This window comes from Leucoraja erinacea, chromosome 24 (genome assembly GCF_028641065.1).
Source record: "Leucoraja erinacea ecotype New England chromosome 24, Leri_hhj_1, whole genome shotgun sequence".
NCBI lineage: Eukaryota > Metazoa > Chordata > Chondrichthyes > Rajiformes > Rajidae > Leucoraja > Leucoraja erinaceus.
Genome location: NC_073400.1, coordinates 4,768,855 through 4,792,653, shown reverse-complemented (window position 1 = coordinate 4,792,653; position 23,799 = coordinate 4,768,855). Strand labels below are relative to the sequence as shown.

Here is a 23,799-nt window from a genome sequence, read left to right as displayed (position 1 = left end):
TTCTTAATAATGGGTTTCGGTTACAGCTGGTGAAATCTTTTGTAACCGAGGCTTCCATGTGTATCTTCTTCTTCTTTCGTGTGACGTGCACAAGTTGTTGGACAACTTGTTCTATTTGATCTTCCCTTTGTGCACGTCGAGTTGATTGCATTAGTCGAAACAGGGCGGACCATGTGAAGGTTGCAATCTTCCACCCCCCATATGTATCAGGAAGGAAGGACTAGGTTTGCTTTTTCACAGAGGTGGTTGGAGTGAATCTTGTCTCAGTCTGAGTTTACTTTTCATGCTTATTGTGTATCTTGTTTAATGTATGGTTATTGGTTGTTTTTCCAATACTGTACTCATTTACCCCCCTTTTACTTGGTTATGGCGGAAAATCACCAATAACAGACCCCATCCTCCCCACATGGTCTGTTATAACGAGGGTTACCTGTATACCTGTAATTACATTGGACGAGAGCTTTCTATATTGAAACATGCTGCCAGCAAAGATGGTAGAAACAGACCCTACAGCACTGTGTAAAAGGCATTGAGACTGAACAGGCAGAGAATAGAGGGATACGGACCATGGGAGAACATGGTAGACAGACGGGCGTGTTCTTGGGCTGCACCCTTCTATGTTCTGTGAAAGAACATGGAATGAAACAAGGTTGGGTGGGTGGGGGATGGGGATATGGATGTCGAATGATACAAGTACTTGAACAGAATTTGCCCTTTATGTGTAGGAAGGAACCGCAGAGACTGGTTTACACCGAAGATAGACACAAAATGCTGGAGTAACTCAGCGGGACAGGCAACATCTCTGAATAGAAGGATTGGGTGACATTCCAGGTCGTGACCGTTCTTCAGACTGCGAGTCAGGGGAAAGGGAGGCACAGAGACAAGGAAGGGTACGGTATGAAAACAAGACATAACTCTCATTGGAGAAGTAGGCGTACCTTGAGGAGATTTTGCAGTGGAGCAGATGAAATGTGCAGGAAGGAAATGCAGATACTGGTTGACACAGTTGCTGATGCAACCCTACCTTGGCAACTAGGTTCTACTATGGATTTTGTTGGCCCGTGTCCCACTTAGGAAACCTGAACGGAAACCTCTGGAGACTTTGCGCCCCACCCAAGGTTTGCGTGCGGTTCCCGGAGGTTGCAGGTGGTTGCCGGAGGTTGCAGGTAGTGGAAGCAGGTAGGGAGACTGACAAAAACCTCCGGGAATCGCACGGAAACCTTGGGTCGGGTGCAAAGTCTCCAGAGGTTTCCGTTCAGGTTTCCTAAGTGGGACCGGGGCATTACTGTGTACTTCAGTTTTTCACCATTAGGAACTGGTTACCTAATATCATTGTTGATTATTATTTTTGTATTATTGATTATTGTACATTTATTTGTGATGTTATTTGTGTTAATCAGCCTGGTAAGCTGCAGCAAGTAAGAATGTATTTGTTCCATTGCTGGTACATATGACAATTAAACATTTTGGGCTCTTGATCCTTGAACACAACCCACAGCCAGTTCGACCTGAATCTGCACATGTGTTTCAATCAGTCAGTGTGAGGTCTGGGAGGCGTTGCCATTGGCAACCATCCGTCTGCAGCAGCAGAACCAGTTTGTGAGATATTAACTGAAAATTATACTGGCCTTTCAGAATTGGCTCTTCAATTATTACTTCAAGATTATTATTTTACCTTCATTTCATTAGTCCATTTTTTTTTAATTTTTAAGAGACAGCATAATTTGTTTTGTGGAAGATTTTGCATGAATTTACTGAGTAATCAATCACCTGTTCTTTCCTGTCGGGACCCTTCTTCAAACCCGAAACATCACCCATTCCTTCTACCCAGAGATGCTGCCTATCCCGCTGAGTTACTCCAGCATTTTGTGTCTATCTTCGGTGTAAACCAGCATCTGCAGTTCCTCCCTACAAACGTTCCTTTCCTGTTGTTGGTTTCTGCCTGTGCATGACCTGAGGTTCAAGAACGGCATGTTGCTAATGGAGAGGAGGGCATGGCTTATGGATCCCTGGTTCACAAGGTTATTGAGAAACTATTAGGAAAAAGAGGCGTTTGTCAAGTATAGGCAGCTGGCATCAAGCAAATCCTGCGCTCAATGTTTCAATGGTGCTTTGTTGTTACCACATGTGAAATGCAAATGTGCAGTGAAATTATTTTCTTACAAACAGTCCAGTAGTATCAGCACTCCACCCCAGATTAGCAATTGTACAGACATAGTCCACTGAGCCCGCATGCAAGAGACACCATGTTTGGCGCCATTTTCCAAGTCCAGTCCACGCTCTAGTTGTTAATTGCGGTGCTCAATTTAGGTGAGCCCTAGGCTGCTGTGGGCCTCCAACCATGGCCCAGCAACCAGCATCCTCTCCTCGCCTGTCCACCTTTGTTCCCCGGGGGAGCCTCCCATAGCTGACCTCAAGGGGGCAGTAGGCCAGACCCCAGTTCCCTCTCCTCTCCTAACGGCCTATCTCCTCTTCCGTCCTGTCTGTTGTTGTTGTCGACTCCATTCTCCATGTGGAGAATAAGTGATGTTGGAATAAACATAAGGGAGAAATCAGAAGTGCAAAAAGTGTTCATGAGGTGGCTTTGGCAGATCGGCCAAAGGAGAATACTAAGAGACTCTATAAGTGGTACAGTACAGCAGTGGAGTGCCAGAGATCCAGGTGTGATCCTGACTACAGGTGCTGTCTGTGTGGAGTTTGCACATTCACTCTGTGGGTTTGGTGTGGATTTTCTCCTGTTTCCTCCCACATTCCAAAGGCCTGCAGGTTTGTAGAATAATTGGCTTCAGTAAATTATCCCCAGTGTTTTGGATAGAACTAGTGTATCTGAGTGATCTTTGGTCAGCATGGACTTAGTGGGCCGAAGGCTCTGTTTCCATGTTGTATCCCATATCTAAACTAAATTAAAGTATACAAAGAATAAAAGGATAACTCGGGAGTGAATTGGTCCCCTTAAGGATCAATGGGGTTGTTGAGGTTTGAAGATGGGCGAGGTTTAAACAAATATTTCTCATCCACCACCAGGGGCACTGCACGATTGGCAGCCCCACCAACAGTCAGTTTTTTCAAAAAAATGTTCTCTCCGGTTTGTTTTATGTGGGGGGAGGGAGAGGGGGAAACTTTATTTTCAGTTTCTTACCTTACCGGAGATGCGATTAATTTTCGGATCGCATTCTCCGGTCGTTCTGCAGCCTAGCATCGATGGAACTGGAGGCCTCCTCAGACTGACCTTGGGCCCCACCGTGGGGCGTGGACTTACATCGGAGTCAATCCCTTGCCTGGGTTTGCTCCAACAGCGGCGCCTGAGGACTTTACATCAGGAGCTCGCAGTCATGGGAGAGGCCGTGGATGTCGGGTACTCCAATATCGTGGAAAATTCGACCAGCCCCGACGCAGGGTTCGATCATCCGGCGCGGGGTAGCTGACATCCTTCCGTTGCAGGGGCAGATCGCCTCGATGCGGAGGGCCCAGCGCCATCTTCGAGGGTCAAGATCATCCCGTCAACAGAAGCTCGAGGCCCCCGACTGCAGGAGAGCAAAGGGAAGAGATTGAACTTTTTTTCGCCTTCCATCACAGTGAGGAATGTGGAGGAGTCACTGTGGTGGATGTTTATGTTAAAATGTGTTTTGTTTGTCCCGTTGCTTTTTATTTGTATGACTGACTTGGCAAATTAAATTCCTCGTATGTTGCAAAACATACATGGCTAATAAAGTATTATTGTGATTGTGATTATTGTGATCTCTGTTTATCTTGGAGTAAGGAATTAAGGGAAATGAATAATGATGTATTGGAACATAACCATGTTACAAAAGAGGAGATACTGAGATGAGAAGAACCTTTTTCACACAGAGAGTGGTGATTCTCTGGAACTCCCTGCCACAGAGGGTAGTTGAGGCCAGTTCATTGGCTATATTTAAGAGGGAGTTAGATGTGGCCCTTGTGGCTAAGGGGATCAGGGGGTATGGAGAGAAGCAGGTACGGGATACTGAGTTGGATGATCAGCCATGATCATATTGAATGGCGGTGGTGGCTCGAAGGGCCGAATGTCCTTCTCCTGCACCTAATTTCTATGTTTCTACGTTTCTAGAGGTCTTGGCATATTTAGGTGGATAAATCCCCAGGAACTCATCTAATAAATCCTAGGACATTATGAGAAGCTAAGGAAGAAAATGCAGGGACCCTGCAGAGATATTTGTATCATCTTTACCCATGAGTGGGGTACCAGAAGCTAATGTTGTGCCTTTACTTGAAGGGCCTCACCCACGAGCATGCAACTGCATGCGGCAAGCGCGACCTAACGTGGTCGCTTGAGCCGTACGGCCTTGCGGGGCCGGTCCACTTAGTTCGCCGGAGTCGTATGGAGTTGTGCGGAGCTGGTCCCGACGTTGCGTGGGGCTCTGAAAAACTGACACTGTCCAAAAATTCCGCGCGGCAATGGCCTGCCGGCCTGCAGCCGCATTGAGGCTGTACGCACCGCCTCGACGGGCGTGCGCAGCGTCTCGACGGGCGTGCGCAGCATCTCAACGCCGTACGCAGCGTCTTGACGGCGTACGCCTTCGCTCGAACTTCACATCAACTCGTACGGGATTACTCGACCTCCGCGTGGCCCCCGCCTCCGGTTTGGTCGCGCTTGTCGCATGCAGTCGCATGCTCGTGGGACAGGCCCTTAAGAAGGGGCTGCAAGTGCAAGCTCGGGAACTATAGGCTGGTGAGTCTAAACATCAATGGTGGGAAACTTACTGAAGGGACAATATTTACCAACATTTGGCAAGGTAAGGACTAAATATGGATATTCAGCACAGGCGTGTGTGTGTGGGAAATTGTGTCATAAATTTAATTGAGTTTTTTGAAGAGGTGACAAAGAGTATTGATGAGGACAGAGCAGAAGATGTGGACATTAAACTAGGCGTTTGACAATGTCCCGCATCGTTGGCTAGTCTGGAACACTAGATCATATGGGATCCAGGGTGAAGGGGCTGTCCCACTGCGACCACCTAATCCGCGAGTTCTGGTGAGTTTGCCCTCGACTCATACTCGCAGCATGGTTGAAACAAGGTCTGAGGAGGTCTTTATAACTTTCCTTCATGCTCGAGAGTAGTCCCCGCATAGTAGTCGAGGCCTCAGCTAGGTCGCGGCGTATTTTTCAACGTTGAAAATTGCCCGCGAGTAAAAAAAGGTCGCCATGGAAAAAATCGCTACATTTTTTACTCGTAGGTTTAGTCGAGGTAGGTCGTAGTAGGTCGGCATGTTATTCGTCAGTAATCGAAGATAGTCTAAGGTAATCGAAGGTAGTCGAAGATAGTCTTCATCATAGTCGAAGGGTGGTGGAAGGAGATCGAAGGAGGTCGTCTTCACCCTCCACTATTCGGTGAGTGTTCGGTAAATGTCCAATTTTCCCGAAGCTAGTCGTAGCTAGTTGAAGCTAGTCTTCAACATAGTCGAAGGAGATCTTCCACATAGTTGATGGAGGTCATCAACATGACACTTTTTCAAACTCTTCGAAACTCGCCAATTAGGTCGCTGCAGTGGGACAGCCCCTTGAGATGGTCAATTGGATTTGGCTCAGTGGAAAGAGTCAGAGTTGGTAGTGGAGGGTTGTCGTTAAGATTGGAGGCTTGCTGCCAATGGTGTGTTGCAGGGATCGGGGCTGGGACCACTCTGTCATCTACTTTAACAATTTATGTGACAATGTTGCTAATCTGGTTGGTAAGGTTGCAAATGACACCTAAAATTGTTGGTCTGGAGGAACTGAGGAAGTAGGCAAGAAATGGAAAATGCTATGTACTCTGACCCTTTTGAAGTATTTCATTTTAGAAAATCAAACCAGGGCAGGACTTACACAGTGAGTGGCAGGGCCTTAGAGAGTGTTATAGAACGTAGACACCGAGGTGTACAGGTATATAGTTCCCTTGGGTGGCACAGCGGTACAGCGGCACAGCGGTAAAGTTGTTGCCTTACAGCGCGAGGGTCTTGAGTTTGATCCTGACCACAGGTGCTGTCTCTATGGACTGTGTACATTCTCCCTGACCATGTGTGATTTCACCGCGATCTTCGGTTTCCTCCCACACTCCAAAGACGTACAGGATTGCTGGTCGGCGTGGACTTGATGGGCCGAAGGGCCTGTTTCCACACTGTATCTCCAAACTACACTAAATTGGTGACGCACTAAAGCAGGTTGGTGAACAGGGCACTTGTCATGCTTGCCCTCATGAGTCAGGCCACTGAATACCTTTGAATTGTCCAGCTTTAGGAAGTATGCCATTAAGCTGGAAAGAGCGCAGAGAAGATTCATGTGGATGCTAATGTGACTTGAGTTACGTGGGGAGATTGGATAGACCAGGATTGTTTTTCCTGGAACATAGGAGGATAGAGGGTGAGTATATAAAATCATGAGGTGCGTACAAGAGGTGGATGGTCACCAAATTTACTCAGGGTACAGAAGTCTAAAACTAGAGACAAATAGTAAAGGTGAGAGGGGAAGCACTTAAAGGGGACCAAAGGAGCAACTTCTTCAGGCAGAGGGTGGTGAGTACATGGACACTCTGTCAAAGGAAGTTGTAGATGCAGGTATAATTACAATGTTTATAAGACATTTAGACTGGTACACGGGTAGGAAAGTTTCAGAGAGATAAATACCAACGGCAAGCAAATGGGACTTGCTCAAGTAGACATCTTGTTCGGCATGTATAAGTAGGGAGATGTGATGTGTGGGAGGGAACTGCAGATGCTGGTTTACACCAAAGAAAGACACAAATTGCTGGAGTAACTCAACAGGACAGGCACCATCTCTGGAGAGAAGCAATGGGTAAAGTTTCGGGTCGAGACCCTTGAAGAAGGATCTTGACCCGAATAGTCACCCATTCCTTCTCTCCAGAGATGCTGCCTGTCCCGTTGATAGATGCAACATTGTGTGTGCAAGATTAAGGAAATATTGCTATAGTTACATAAACCTTTGGTGAGACCATAGTTGGAATACCTTCTATGGTTTTGGCCCCTGGCCTAAAGAACAAAATACGTGCCTTGTCTAGGGCTCAGCAGTTCACTAAATTCATTTAGTGCAGCAGACAGTCAGGGTGGGCAGTAGGACATCAAAAACCATAGCCGTGAGCACTGGCTCGCCCCAAGGCTGTGTCCTAAGCCCCCTGCTGTTTAGTCTGCTTACACACGACTGTACTGCTAGACTCAACAACAACTTCATCAACAAGTTCGCTGATGACACAACAGTGGTGGGTCTCATCAGTGGCAATGATGAGTCGGTGTACAGGATGGAAGTGGAGCTGCTCACAGGTTGGTGCAAATCCCACAACCTCATTCTCAACGTGGGAAAAACTAAGGAGATGGTGGTTGACTTCAGGAGGGCGGGAAAACAACACCATACACCTCCGCACATCGATGGAGCTGATGTGGAAAGGGTCAGCAGCGTGAAGTTCCTAGGACTACACCTGTCAGATGACCTGACGTCCATGACCAACACCATGGTCAAGAGAGCCCAGCAGCGACTACACCCTCTCCGAAGACTACGGAAAGCAGGTCTCCCCACTACACACCTACGAACTTTTTATAGGGGAACAATCGAGAGCACATTAACCTACGGCATCACTTCCTGGTTCGGGAGCTGCAAGGCGTACGAACGGCACCAACTAGACAGGATTGTGAAGACCGCCAGCAGGATTATTGGTGCTCCACTCCCTTTCCTGCTGGACATATACAGGAAGAGATGTATCAGCAGAGCCACCTCCATCATCAAAGACCCCTACCACCCATCGCATCACATATTCTCCATCCTGCCATCTGGGAAGAGGTACAGGAGCATTAGCTGCAAAACCAGCAGGATGCTCCTCAGCTTCTTCCCGCAGGCTATAAGACTGATAAATGGACTTTGCCCCCTGCCAAAGTATTGCGCACCAACCACCAACCTGGACACACTGCAGCAGAGCCACTGTTGTGCTGCTGCCGATCGGAACGCCTGTTGATGTTTAGTAGAGAGTAGAGTGCTTAATTTGTTCATGATATATGTATTTTTATTTCTATTTATTTTTTACTGCACACTGAATGGACACTGGTTGAGCAACGTTTTTTTCTTTTCTCTGGGTATGTGAGTACTCAGGAAAATGACAATAAAGATATACATACATACATACATACATACATACATTAGATTGATTACTTAGAAGAACTTAGAAAAATTTGCACATATGGTTCTTAGAAGAGCTGGCAGGGTAAATGCTGAGAAGATTTTGTCCTGGACTGGAGAGTCTAGAGTTGGAATCAGAGTCTCAGGATAAGGGTTTGGCAATTTAGAGTTAAGATGAGGAAAAAATTCTTTCACTCAGAGTTTTATGAATCCTTGGAATTTTCTACCATGCTGGTCTGCAGAAACTTGGTCATTAAGTGTATCCAAGATTTACTAACTGAATTTTGCACTGTAAGGGATATGATGGGGAATACGGTGAACAGCTTGGTGTCATGGAGTGCTGGATAGAGCCTGAGGGAACAAATAGCTGACTATGTACTAGTATATTTATTACAATTGTGACTACTTTTCAAAAATCGCATGTAAAGTGTGTAAAGTGTTTTGGGATGCCTTGAAAGCTCTGCATAAATGCAAGTCACTTTCTGGAGTCAAAATTATTGAATCCACATTTGCAGCTTGTCGTGATGGGTTTTGAACTCACAAAATTTGTGTTTCTTGTCCCTGACATACTCACCAGCCCACTGTACTCTACATTCAATTCGGATTGCAACAATGCCGAAGTTACCAATGATTTCAGAAATTGCTTTATTGTTTTAATGAGTATCACAGTGCATGAGTGCCTTGTGGATTAATTCTAATTGAATTGCTTCATTCTAGATGTACCCATGTGCTTATCTTCTCCAAGAGCGCATCCAGTTGAGACCGACTGATGTACACTCCGTAAGACTGCAATGCTAAAGAGGTACAATTCACTCACTTCTTTCATGAAGTGCGCTGGTGGCTGCATCTATTTTATAATGCATGATTTAAACTGCAGGATCACCCAACAACTGCATTTGAGCTCTTAACAAGAATTTCATTTATCATTATTCCTTAAAAAACAAAAAAATCGATGGAGGCAATAAAATCTCGGGCAATTCTTTGAGTGCTGGGCTGGATAAACAGGAGGAATGAATTGGGGATGAGTCAGACTGTGTTTCAGCAATGTTATCGAGATTATTGTTGGACAATAACAACAGGGGAACAAAAGTACTGTGGTATGTATTGTCGACTCTGGCAAGAGCAGGTGTGTTTCTCCACTGTGCCCAATATCACAGCATTGAAAAGAAAGGTGGAGTGTAGGGTTTGTATTTAATCATCATTGAATTAGAGAGTCATGGAAACAAGTCCTTTGACCCAACTTACCCACACCGACCAACATGTCCCATTTGCACTAGTCCGACCTGCCTGTCTCTTAAACATTGCGATAGTAATGTAATTGAGATATATGAGGTAGCCTCAACTACCTATTTCGGCAGATCATTCCATGCACCTGCACCCTTTGTGTGACAAAGTTGCCCCTCAGGTTCCTATTAAATTTTTCCCCCCTCACCTTAATCCTATGTCCTCTGGTTCTTGATTCCCCTACTCTGGGCAAGGAACTCTATGCATCTACCCGATCTATTCCTCTCAAGATTTTGTACACCTCTATAAGATCACTAGCCTGCTCAACCTCTCCCTATAGCGCAGGGCCTCGAGCCCTGGCAACATCATCGTAAATCTTCCCACCACCTTTTCCAGCTTGACAATATCTTTCCTATAACATGGTGCCCACTGTGCCAAAAGTCTTTTTGACCACTCTCTACATGTGGTGCCACTTTCAATGAATTATGTACCTGCACTCCGAGATCTTGCCGCTCTACAACACTCCCCACAGCCCAATCACTGTGTGGTTCCTGCCCTTGTTAGTCTTTCCAAAATGTTAAATTTCTCAGTATTAAATGACATCAAGCATTCCTCAGCCCACCTCCCCAACCGAACAAGATCCGACTGCTATTTTTGACAACCATCTTCCCTATTTACAATACCACCCACTTTTGTGTCATCTGCAAACTTACTAATCATGTCATGATCGTTCTCATCCAAATCCAATGATATAGATGACAAATAGCAACGGGCCCAGCACCGAATCCTGAGGCACACCACTGGTTACAAGCCTCGATTCCAAAAAGCAACCTTTCACCATCACCCTCTGCTTCCTTCCATGAAGCCAATTTTCTATCCATTCATTTATCTCTCCATGGATCTAGAGCAGCCTACCATGTGGAACCTTGTCGAATGCCTTGTTGCAATCACTGTGATATCATGAAACTTAATCATGCGAGTAGATAGGAAAAGTGCCACGATGCAGTCTCTTGATTCATGACTCTTTGGTCCAGGCTTGATAGGTATTTCCCATTCCACTTCCCACGTGTTTATAAGTAGCACTGATTGCTATCTATGAAGGTCATATTCCATGTGATTTTTGTTATTATACGTATGTGCTGGGCACAGTTTGGCAGGGATAGGCACAGAGTGCTGGAATAACTCAGTGGGACATGCAACAGCTCTGGAGAGAAGGAATGGGTAATATTTTGGGTCGAGCCCCTTCTTCAATCTGAATAAGTGCCTCGACCCAAAACGTGAGTCTGAAGAAGGGTTTTGACCCGAAACGTCACCCATTCAATCTCTCCAGAGATGCTGCCTTTCCCGCTGAGTTACTCCAGCATTTTCAGCCTATCTACCGTTCTGTTCTGTTTATGAGGTGCATTATTAAGTAGGATATACATTGTTCAGTAATACATACATGAATAAATGAATGAATGAATGAATGATTAAGTTTATTGGCCAAGTATGTGCACATACAAGGAATTTGCCTCTGCTCGCAAATGATTCCCATTTGCATTACAGCAACATTGTTAGGCTGGTATGTAGCTTCATTTCTTAGGTCTGACGTACATTTCTAAGTGTAACATGCATTATTGCATCTGAATTCATTGTAAATATAATTCCATTATTATGGTTGACAGTAGCGGTTAGTTACTAATTTATAGTATTTTTGTTTTTACTTATTTTTGACTGTGGGTTATTGCATTTATACGTCTGTTATGCTGCAGCAAGCAAGAATGTGATTGTTCCATTGTTGGTGCATATGACAATTAAAGATGCAAAACTACAATAATCTTGTTTGGTCTTGCATACATATTTGAATATGGCATGCATTGTTGAATATGGCATGCAGTGTTGAACTTGGCATGCATTGTTGAATATGGCATGCATTGCTGAACAGCATGCATTGTTGAACACTATTGGATAAGGCATTCATTATTAGACGTTATAAGTGTTGGAGATTGTGTTATTACACTCGCCCTATAATTACATCCTATTATTTCTTTTTCTCTCAAATACATTGAGCTTGACTTTAAATGCATCTATGGCAAAAGACTTCAACTAATTCACGTGGCTAGAGATTTACATTCTCACTACTCCAGTCACAGAAGTTACTTGTCAATTCCCCACTGGATTTATTAAAGACAGCTATATGAATAGTTTTGCGCTCTGCAGGAGCTCCTGTTCATTCCCTCAAACCCTTTCCTAATGTTAAAGAATCATAATATCAGATTTACACATGGGGGATTTCAATATGCAGGTAGACTGGGAAAATTAGGTTGGTACTGGTCCCCAGGAGAGGGAATTTGTAGAGTGCCTAGGTAATGGTTTCTAAGAGCAGCTTGTAGTGGAGCCTACCAGGGAAAAGGCAATTCTGGATTTGGTATTGTGTAATGAACTGGATTTGATACAGGAGCTTAAGGTAAAGGAACCATTAGGAGGTAGTGGCCATAATATGATAATATTCACCCTGCAATTTGAGAGAGGAAGATGAAATCGGATGTGTCGGTATTACTGTTGAGCAAAGGTGACTACAGAGGCATGAGGGAGGTACGTAACGAGTAAGAAAGAGGCAAGAGTGGACATTGGACTGCTGGAAAATGATGCTGGAGAAGTGATAGTGGGGAATAAAGAAATGGCTGGCAAATTGAATGCTTTTTGTATCAATCTTCCCAGTGGAGGGACACCAGCAATGTGCCTGATATTCAAGAGAGTCAGGGGCTGAAAGTTAGTGGAGTGGCTTTTGCTAAGAAGTCACAGCCCAATGAAACCAAAGTGTAGGAAGGAACTGCAGATGTTGGTTTACACTGAAGATAGATAAAAATGCTGGAGTAACTCAGCAGGACAGGCAGCATCTCTGGAGAGAAGGAATGAGTTTTCGGGTCGAGACCCTTCTTCAGACTGGGAGTCAATGGAAAGGGAGACACAGAGATAAGGAAGGGTAAGGTGTGAAAACGAGACATCAAAAGAGATGCTGAACAAGGAAAATGTAGAATTAATCGTTGTTCATTGATCAATGTTTCGGGTGAAGTTATGTTGGGCAGCAAACCCAACGTGTAAATTTACCAATGATTCTTCAGTAGCACCACCCTGATCTGTGACCTCCATGGAGTGTGCGCAGCAAGTAGGAAGGACTTGCATAGAGGGATGCAGAGACGGTTCAGCAGACTGATTCCTGGGATGTCAGGACTGTCTTATGAAGAAAGTCTTATGGATAGACTTGGTTTATACTCTCTAGAATTTAGAAGATTGAGAGGGGATCTTATAGAAACTTACAAAATTCTTAAGGGGTTGGACAGGCTAGGTGCAGGAAGATTGTTCCCGATGTTAGGGAAGTCCAGGACAAGGGGTGTGGCTTAAGGATAAAGGGTTCCTTTCCGAGATGAGGTATAGCTGTTTTCAAACATGTGTGGTGAATCTCAACTCTCTGCCACATAGGGTAGTTGAGGCCAGTTCATTGGCTATATTTAAGAGGGAGTTAGATGTGGGCTAGCATCATATGGAGAGAAGGCAGGTACGGAAACTGAGTTGGATGATCAGCCATGATCATATTGAATGGCGGTGCAGGCTTGAAGGGCCGAATGGCCTACTCCTGCACCTATTTTCTATGTTTCTATGTTTCTATGCTTCAGATAGATGGGAACAGCAGCAGGTTCTCTTCAATACACACCATCTGAGCTGGAGATCTTCGTCTTCTTTCGTGTGGCGTGCACAGCCTAAAGTTGTTGGACAACTTGTTCTATTTGATCTTCTGTTTGTGCACGTCGAATTGATTGCATTAGTCGAAACAGGGCGGACCACGTGAAGGTTGCAATCTTCCACCTCAGCTGGAGATAAAGTGGCCTCATCTTCATCATGTCTAGGTCAAATTCCTGGCATACACATCGCTGTGGATATTCCAAGAGTTCAACTCATGGTGTATAGCTGTCAAAAATGTGGTTCACAACCACATATCAAAGGTAGACAAAAGTGCTGGAGAAACTCAGCAGGTGAGGCAGCATCTATGGAGCGAAGGAAATAGGCAACGTTTCGGGCCGAAACCTGGCCATGGAGGAGGCCCAGGACAGAAAGGTTGGATTCGGAATGGGAGGGGGAGTTGAAGTGCTGAGCCACCGGGAGATCAGGTTGGTTAATGCGGACCGAGCTGAGGTATTCGGCGAATCGATCGCCAAGCCTACGCTTGGTCTCACAAATGTAGATCAGCTGACATCTAGAGCAGCGGATGCACTGAGTTTCTCCAGCACTTTTGTCTACCTTCGATTTTCCATCATCTGCAGTTCCTTCTTGAACACATATCAATGGTCAACTTGGAACAGGCAGCGATTCTGGTTTTGTTCTGAAACCGCCTTCAGTTGGATAGCTGGTGAGAATTTGTTACCCTGGTTTTAATATAGAGCCAGTTGAAACATATACAAATAAGAGAAAATAAAAACACACTGTGCTGGATGTAAGTCAGCAGGTCAGGCAGCATCTCTGGAAGACATGGATAGGTGAGAGGGGGGGCGGGGTTTAATTAGTAGAAGTGTGTACAAAAGGCGAGAGGTAAAAAGGAAACAAAAAGAGAGAAAAGGGTCCTTATCTTATAACTTTTTGACTATTTTTCACCTCTATCCTTTGTCCATCCATCTTCTAATCAAAACACCCCCTATCTATATCCACTTATCATTTACCAGTCTTAGTTCTACCCCACCTCAATCTGAAGAAGGGTCCTGACCCGAAATGTCACCTATCCATGTCCTTCAGAGATGCTGCCTGACTCACTGAGCTACTCCAGCACATTGTGTTTTTTTACAGTTCCTTGTATCTACTGATATGAATGGGCAGTTTCCAGAAAGGTGCAGGAAGCATTTAAAAATATAACGTCCCTGTTTTATGCATTCCTTGCAGGATGAGTGGGAGGTACATATGGAGCGTGGGTAAGTGGATTGTCCTGCTCACGATTTGCCTGGTAACTACTCTGGGAAAAGTGAGCTTAGCATCGACACATCACCGTAGCCACTCGGGTAAGTACACACATACTCTGTGCTTACTTTACTATCCATGTGTATAACTGTTCTGGATGTGAATATTATCTAGATAATATTGGCTGTGCTTGTATAGACTTGGTCAGGTCCCATCTAGAGTTTTGTATTCAATCATGAATTGTGGAATTCATTGCCACAGAAGGCTGTGGAAGCCCAGCCAATGGATATTTTTAAGGCAAAGATGGATAGATTCTTGATTAGTACGGGTGTCAGGGTTATGGGGAGAAGGCAGGAGAAGGGGGTTGGGAGGAAAAGATAGATCAACCATGATTGAATGGCAGAGTACACTTGATGGGCCGAATGGCCTAATTCTGTATCTTTCACTTATGAACGAATGAACTACACATCAGGAGTGAAGGTACTGCAACTCAATACAACTAGCATGAGTTTAAAGGGTATGAATTATGAGGGCACTTTGCAGATAGCTGGCTGGAGTTTAGAAGGCGGCAAATAAAACCAAGGTGTATAAAGTGATGAGAGTTTCTGTTCGGGTAGATGGAGAGATACCATTTTTCCTATTGGGGGATCAGGAACAACAGGAAACAGTACATTCAGAGCTAGTATATTCAGGAAGCACCTATTCTCTAAGGCATTAGAAATCTGAAAGTCTCTTCCTCAAAATAGCTACATTTCTTGAATTCAATTGAGTTTTCAGAAGAGAAATGTATTATTTTGGTTGGGTTTTCAGTATCGAGAGATATGATGGGTGAATGGGACCAAGGTACATTTCATCTACAGTGTAACATAGGATTGTGGAACTAAATGGTCTCGTCCTCGGCCTGACTGACTCTGCTAGAGCACATGAGGTTGAGAAGCTAAGCAGAAAAGTTAGTGCAAATTTGATGAACTCTTCATCAAAATATCTTTATCAATTTTGGAGGATCGGAAATAGTGGATAGAGATAATAGTTTCTGTATGATATTCATACAGAATGTATGTGTGAATATCTGTATGATATTCTAAAGCCCAGTCCACCACAACAACCAGTGTCCCTCTATTGCCTCTGTCTACATTTCATGCTGGCTCGGAAAAGTACCCAGCATAGAACCATGTAAACATAGAAAAATAGGCGCGGGAGTAGGCCATTCGGCCCTTCGAGCCAGCACTGCCATTCAATATGATCACGGCTGATCATCCACAATCAGTGCCCCTTTCCTGCTTTTTCCCCATATCCCTTGATTCCTTTAGCCCTAAGAGCTAAACCCAACTCTCTACATAATCTCAACTCTCAACATAATAAAGGTCTACTTGCATCCTACCCATTCCCTCTTCTCCCCTTTCCATTCAGTCAGAAGATACAAAGGGTTGAAAGCATGTTCCGCCACATTCAGACACTTTTCCCACTATGATCAGTCTACTGAACAGTCCTTTCATAAGGTAATGGAGTGTACTCCACTCCCCCATACAATGTTGCTGTGGCCCATTCACTTTTTAAAACTGTGCACTTTCTCTGTATCTGGAACATTATATTGTGAGCGCTGGTTGTATTTTCACTTTGCACTACCTAGTCGTACATGTGTGTCGCTGGATTGTACTCATATGTAGTATGGATTGACTGGACAGTACGTGAAACTAATGTTTTTCACTCTCTCTTGGTACACCTGAAAATAACAATAAACCAAGCCAAACCAATAGTTATTCCAGTGGAAAATAGATGCAATGTAGGGAAACAGAACCAACACAGAAAGATCACACAAACAAGGACGAGGGAGGTAAGATTAGATGATGGTTTTTGACTGATGTAGATTGAAGGAAAAGTATTAACCAAGATTCTGGGGAATTTACCTCTTGGGAGCATCACAATCATGCCAAGGGATTATTCACGTCCACTGCAGAAAATATACTGGGCACATCCGCTGTTGCAGGTCGCATGTAGCACGGCACTGGGAGGTCAGTCCAAGCCACTGAGGTTTGCCTCCCGTTCCGACGTCGGAGTTCCATCATCCCGGCAAGCGGACTTGAGTGGCGGGCCAGGCCGTAGCGACGACTGTGGAGGGGGTTATATGTCCACGGGTGAACATCAGGAACATCAGAGGAAGATGACTGACTTTGGTGCCTTCACCCACAGTGGGAAACTTTTTGATTCTGCTTTGTGGGGATGTTTTATGTTGGACTCTATTGTGTGTTGTGTTCTTTATTTTATTGTCTAGCTGTATGCAAAAACAAATTTCAGGCTTGCTCTGACAATAAAGTAATATCGCATCGTATCGTATCATATAAACCAGGGATCTGAGGAACAAGAGTGGAAGGGTTTGGACTACTTGTTTACATGGATGATATTTGTTACTCATGGCAGAGAAGGAGGCTAATCAGCCCATTCAGTCTTTGCTTAGCAATGTTACAAAATTTTGAGATTTAAAAAATCAAGTCTGCAATTTATCCCATCAGATAAAGCATAACAATAAGTTTAATTTGACACCTAATTCACTTTCATATCTCAAGTAATAAAAAGGTTATGGCCATTTTCATACTCGGAAATTAGCATCTTGTTCCCTATTGATTTTCTATGGACATAACAAAAAAGCTGTGATCGAGGACAGTCAAAAGCCCATAACCTGTGTCTTAAAAATTAAGAGATATCCTGAATGAAATTTTTCAAGGGTCTATCATAGATTGAACCATTCTGAAATGGAAGATATAAAATAATCTTTACTTGGAGGACATGCCTGGATCCCAGCAGTACCTTATTAGTTAGTTACCCACAATATGTAGCTTGAAAAGCACTTTCAAAAGTTCAATTACTAGTGGGATCTAAAAGGAAGAAATATCAATTTCTTAATAAATGCAAATATTTTTAAATATGCCAATTTCAGTGTCCAAAAAGGCTAAAATTCAAAATAATTCACAATAAAACATGATTTTTAAATCTTTCACATCAATTTACAGGCCAAATGAAAGGAATTTAGTGTTCAATTGCTGTAAATTAAAGTCAATTTAAATCGGCTTTCTAGTGGGTTCCTGTGAACGCGCTGGCTTAGAACGTTCACATTGCGCTGGATTTGTGCCCTCAAATGCCCAGAAAAATACTGCGGGATATAAAGAGCCCAAAATGAACTATTCGCTATAGAAAACTTTATACACAGGGTTCTTAAGAAGCCCCTTTTAATGTAAAAATAAGGTACATACCTTTTATTGTTTGATTTATAAAACCCTGGGGCTGCGAGAGGTTGTGGGTTGAGAGAGTGATTTTTAAATTACTATAACTATTATACAAGGCCATAAAAACTAATAATACCTTTTTGCGACGGGGTCTTTCAGCGATTTTCCGTTTATGATTTTACTAGGCTGAACATTTTCGATTGCAACAGCCTAGTAAAAATCGCGTTTTAAACCCGCCCCCTCTAAACAGCGCCAAAATCACACACACGGGGCTGGGACAGATTCTCAGACACGATTCAGGTAGGTTTTGTAACATACCTACTTTGCTGGCTCTTAGAGCAATCAATACCATCCCATTTGCCAATCTTTCCCGTAAGCTATTTTCGTACATGCTAAGCATCATGACTGTAATTCTCCGACCACCCATCTACGCTAACCTTTCATTAACTAATTCACCCACCTTTGGTGAATCAAACCTTTAGTGCACCTTTGGGATGTTGGAGGAAAATGCACTCAATGGAAAGCCATGAAGTGACAGAGGGAATTAACCTACTGCACTCAGGCAGCATGAGAGGTCAGCATTGAACCTGGGTCGCTGGAGCTACGAGACAACATTGCTGACTGCTTGCTACTGTGCAGCTCCCCATAGCTCACACCTTATCCTGTGTGACATTGTGTGCACAAGGAGATATCCCTGTATGAGGCATCTCATTCTAAGGGTCTAGGTGTAGTGAGTGTCCATTTCGGATGCAGTGGAGAGAGCATCCATCGTCTTTATTGCATGGAAATATGCCTGGATCCCAGCAGTACCTTATACCCTGTCATGAATACCAAGTCACACATATAGAGATGAGGACTGTTGACCAAAGCACTTGTCATATAAGTAGATGTAATCGGAGGGAAGTGGGAAATAACATTGGATATGTTTAAGGAAGAAATTCCAGAGCAAAGAGTCTAAAGAAACTGCAAATATTGTTGCAAGTGATGAAGCGATTTCAAGTGGGCTGTGTGAAAGGCTGGAAATGAAGAGGGCTGAAATTGTGGGACTCTGTAGAGCTGGGGAAAGTCACAAAGATAGGATTAGATTGAGGCCAAGGAGTCATTGCATTGTCGAGGATTTCAACATCGAGCCACTTTTAGGCGGGTATGATAAATGCCCACTGATTATAAGCCAAAATTAAGCTGACTTCTACACCTGCTCTTTAACCCAGTAAGCACCTTGCTGGTTGAATGCGTTGGAGTCCGGTCATGAACTGTGAGAAGCCCTGAGAGGCAAATAAAATGTGTTTCCCACCCAGGAGAGCTGGGCCTACTATTGCCTTTGACTAGTGTTCTAGGCTACATGCCCAAGAGGCTGAAATGGCAGTTAGAAACTGGTTTGGTGATGAGATTTTTTAACTAACTCTTCGTAATAGCAGACAGTCACTTCTCCAAGCAGATCAATGGTGCATTGTGCAATGCACATGTAAGAAATGGTTTATCCACAGTTCTTAATGGGAGGGAGTAAAACCTATTGGTAAAATTTATTAACGTGTCCTTGTAGCTATTGGTTTGTTTCCCTGGTACCTGATAAAGCAGTGGTGTTAGCAGGTATTAGCAAGATTGTTCCATTCCATATTCCCACCCTCAAAGAAACCTGTCTGCAAAAGCCTTAATTGAATTCATTACTACAAACATTTCATTTCGATTGAAACAAGTCACCAGTCAATGCCTTTGTCATTTGCCAGTGTGACCCATCTTGAAAATATCCACATTGATCTGCCACTCATTTATCAAAATTAATTGTTTTTTAATTGTTTATCAAAAGGCAGCCGCAGAAATATTGACAGCCAGGGTTAGAGCACAGCTACAGATAATGAGAATCCACTCAGAAATATATTAATTCCCAAGCATAAATTGTGTAAATATGTTTTTATTGCCCAACCGTAGTTTCCTCAGGGATTAAGAGGTAGGATTCGAGTTAAGTGTAAGCTGAGTAGTTTATTGTAGTTTAGCTTATTATTGTGAGAGTCGCCACATATCTAGCATAAAGTGACAATGTACTCATTAGAATCCTGATGGTCACTCTTTGTTCTAAGTGGCCCCTCGCCTCCGCATCCTTCTTTGTTCTCATGGCCCCATCCCCTACGAGTCCCTCTTTGTTCTCACGGCCCGACCATCTCTCCGCAGCTCGACCTCGGCTCATCTGCCTCTCACTTATCAACTGCATTTAAAAATAAACCAATGAAATATTGAATGTTTGCTGGGAATTGTTTGATTTTATCAAAGGACAACCTATCCCCAAAACAATAATCTGTAGCGGCACCTGCTGGTGCTCGCAAGTATCGAACCCTGCGTTCGGAATCCGCGCGCACGTGACTCCAGGAAGGGTCGTGTTTTCGCGCGGTTTTCAGGGCTCTGCCCTTCAGTCATTGTGAGACCACCGTTGTGGTCAATTGTGTTTTCGGTGGCAATTGTCAAGACCGTGAATCACATTGCGAATAAATTTGATTCAAGACAACCGTCTGTTGTTTTGATCCGTCAAAAATGCACCAATTTTAGAACGAGGAATGTCAAATAACTAACTCAGTATAAATGCTTGCGGGTAGACTTTACACTCAGAGGATTGTAACAGGAGTTGGCTGAAGCTGAATATAGAGTGGGCATGGTCAGTACTGTGGGAGCACTGCACTCTCAGTGCATTTTTCCTGTCCCCAGGGGCTGATTTGCATCTGCATCCCAGTGTACTTAAGGAGGTGGCTCTAGGTGAAATCGTGGACACATTGATGTTCATTTTCCAATGTTCTATAGATTCAGGATCAGTTCCTGTGGATTGGAGGGTAGCTAATGTTATCCTACTTTTTAAGAAAGGAGAGAGAGAGAAAACAGGGAATTATAGACCAGTTAGCCTGACATTGGTGGTGGGGAAGATGCTGGAGTCAATTATAAAAGATGAAATAGCCGCACATTTGAAATAGCGGTAACAGGGTCGGTCCGATTCAGCATGGATTTACGAAGGGGAAATCATGCTTGACTAATCTTCTGGAATATATACTTAAGGGATTTAAACATTGCTTTGTCCTTTGTGATTTACATATTAAAATTTCTTGTGTGTGCAGATGTTTTCTGGGGTTATTTGATCTCCTCATGGGAGCAGATTGTTGGCATTATCTTGCTGAGGAAGGTGTCACTTGGTAATATTGAACAGATCCCTGCCATTGTTTCTTCCGCAGTCCTCTCTGGATCAGCGTCTGAAATGCATGCATGATCACCTGACTTAGTTATTCCCCTCTTTACCTCCTGCTGGAAATGTAACTTACACGCTAGCTCCAGATTCCATCTCCTATTTTCACAAGGTAGCTTTTTGTAACATGTATTTCAACTCCTACATTCCATTATTACGTGTTGGAGTTGTTAGGAGGTGCTAACACACTAGCTCTTGTTGTTTGAATTATTTCTCTCTATACCTTGAGTCATAATTTTGTTTTAGGCTCAACTGCTTCCCTTCCCCTCTCCCTCAAGATTTGGTTGAGCAGAAAGTGAATCATGTTCTTGGTTCTTGGTTTCTTGGTCCTCCAAAATATTCCAAATGGAATTTAAACTGGAGGTGTTCTGAGGCTCAGTAACTCAGCAGAAAGGTAACAAGTTGAGCTGAGCTCCACTTGTACATGCCTCACATTCACTCCATGTGCACCCCATTTGGCAGCACCAACCTATTACTGCTCTGCTCTCCATTGGAACCAAATCTAGAGCCAGCCATCAAGGCTGTGCTACCTGCCGATCACCAACCCCTCACACTCACCCCCTACGACGTATACGTGGCACTGAGTAGGACTAATGCACGTAAGGCTGCTGGCCCTGACGGCATCCCCGGGCGCGTGCTCAGGGCCTGTGCTGCGCAGCTGACAGACGTCTGGACTGACATCTTCAACCTGTCACTTGCCCAAGCAGTTGTCCCCACTTGCCTTAAAACCACCTCCGTCGTGCCAGTGCCAAAACACTCCACTGCGGCAAGCCTCAACGACTTCCGCCCAGTTGCACTTACCCCCATCATCACCAAGTGCTTCGAGAGGCTGGTCCTGGCACACCTCAAAAGCTGCCTACCCCCCACACTGGATCCCTATCAGTTTGCCTACCGCAAGAACAGGAGTACGGAGGATGCCATCTCAACGGCACTTCACTCCGCCCTCTCCCACCTCGACAACAGAGACACTTACGTAAGAATGCTGTTCATCGATTACAGCTCAGCATTCAACACCATTATACCATCAAAACTGATCACCAAACTCGGTAACCTGGGCATCGACCCCTCCCTCTGCAACTGGATACTGGACTTTCTAACCAACAGACCCCAGTCTGTGAGGTTAGACAAGCACACCTCTTCAACCCTCACCCTGAACACCGACGTTCCACAGGGCTGTGTGCTGAGCCCCCTCCTCTACTCCCTCTTCACCTATGACTGCACACCTGTACATGGTACTAACACCATCATCAAGTATGCAGATGATACAACGGTGATTGGCCTCATCAGCAACAACGATGAGCTGGCCTACAGGGAGGAGGTCCAGCACTTAGCAGCATGGTGCGCTGACAACAACCTGGCCCTTAACTCCAAGAAGACCAAGGAGCTCATTGTAGACTTCAGGAAGTCCAGAGGCGGCACGCACACCCCCATCCACATTAACGGGACGGAGGTGGAACGTGTTTCTAGCTTCAGGTTCCTGGGAGTCAACATCTCCGATGACCTCCCTTGGACCCACAATACCTCTACTCTGATCAAGAAGGCTCATCAGCGTCTCTTCTTCCTGAGGAGACTGAAGAAGGTCCATCTGTCTCCTCAGATCCTGGTGAACTTCTACCGCTGCACCATCAAGAGCATCCTTACCAACTGCATCACAGTATGGTATGGCAACTGCTCTGTCTCCGACCGGAAGGCATTGCAGAGGGTGGTGAAAATTGCCCAACGCATCACCGGTTCCTCGATCGCTCCCCTCCATTGAGTCTGTCCAAAGCAAGCGCTGTCTGCGGAGGGCGCTCAGCATCGCCAAGGACTGCTCTCACCCCAACCATGGACTGTTTACCCTCCTACCATCCGGGAGGCGCTACAGGTCTTTCCGTTGCCGAACCAGCAGGTCGAGGAACAGCTTATTTCCAGCGGCTGTCACTCTACTCAACAACGTACCTCGGTGACTGCCAATCACCCCCTCCCCCCCCCGGACACTTATTATTATTTATTCAAATCGTCTGCTATGTCGCTCTTCCAGGGAGATGCTAAATGCATTTCGTTTGTCTCTGTACTGTACACTGACAATTAAAATTGAATCTGAATCTGAGGTTCTCCTGTCATATTGGGTGGAATGGTTGGGGTGGGAGATTGCAACCTTCACATGGTCCATCCTGTTTCGACGAATGCCATCAACCCAGCGTGCACAATCAAATAAGATCAAATAGAACAAGTTGTCCTACAACTTTTAGGCTGTGCACGCCATATGCAAGAAGAAGAAGGGTGGAATGGTATGCGAATGACAATTAGGAAGCTGGAACCTAATGACCCGCACACAATCCTGATCAAAGATCATATAGTGGAGCAAGATAGACCACTCCTTCTAAATGCAATGGGCGGACGTGTAGTACAGACTCTTTGGCCCACGATGTCAGTAAGACCAATTTAAACTAGTCCCACATGCCTGCATATCCCTTCATTTTATCCCTGTTCATGTGCCTTTCCAAATGCATCTAAACCATTGCCATCTTATCTGCTTACACCACCTCTCATGGCAATGTAAGCTAGGCACCCTGTGTTTAACAAAAGCATGACTCACAAATCTCCTTTAAACTTTCCACCTCTCACTTTAAATCTACCCCGTCTGGTATTTGACATTTCTGCCCTGGGTAAAAAGAGTCTACGATCAGCCCGATCTTTGCCTCTCATAATGCTCTAAACTTCTACCTCAGTCTTTCAAGCTCCAGCAAAAACATTCCAAGTTTGTGCACTCTTTCCTCACAGGTAATGCGCTCTAAACCAGGCAACATTAAGGTGAAATGTATGGGAAGGAACTGCAGATGTGGGTTTAAACTGGATAGACACAAAATGCTGCAGTAACCTAGCGGGTAACTTACCGCAACAACAAACGCCACACATTCCTTCTCTCCAGAGATGCTGCCTGTCCCCCGAGTTACTACAGCATTTTGTGTCTGACATCAAGGTGAAACTCTTTTGCACCCTCTCCAAAGCCGTCACATCTTTCCTGTAATGGGGCAGCAGAACTGCACAAAATATTCAAATGTGGCCTAAAAAAAATTGTATGCAGCTGT

The 23,799-nt window shown here is 44.5% G+C and overlaps 1 protein-coding gene across 3 annotated transcripts in view; it reads left to right on the top strand.

Annotated features, from left to right (window-relative positions):
• The window catches only part of LOC129708585 (chemokine-like protein TAFA-2), a 100,954-nt gene that overhangs the window by 58,309 nt on the left and 18,846 nt on the right, over nucleotides 1-23,799 (top strand). For 2 of the 3 annotated variants that reach the window (XM_055654409.1, XM_055654411.1), the window contains exons 2-3: nucleotides 8,852-8,936; nucleotides 14,270-14,385. In XM_055654409.1, the coding sequence (XP_055510384.1) occupies nucleotides 8,926-8,936; nucleotides 14,270-14,385 (127 nt within the window). In that variant the 5' untranslated portion in view covers nucleotides 8,852-8,925. The remainder of the gene's footprint in view (nucleotides 1-8,851; nucleotides 8,937-14,269; nucleotides 14,386-23,799) is intronic. The other variant, XM_055654410.1, reaches the window with a different exon arrangement.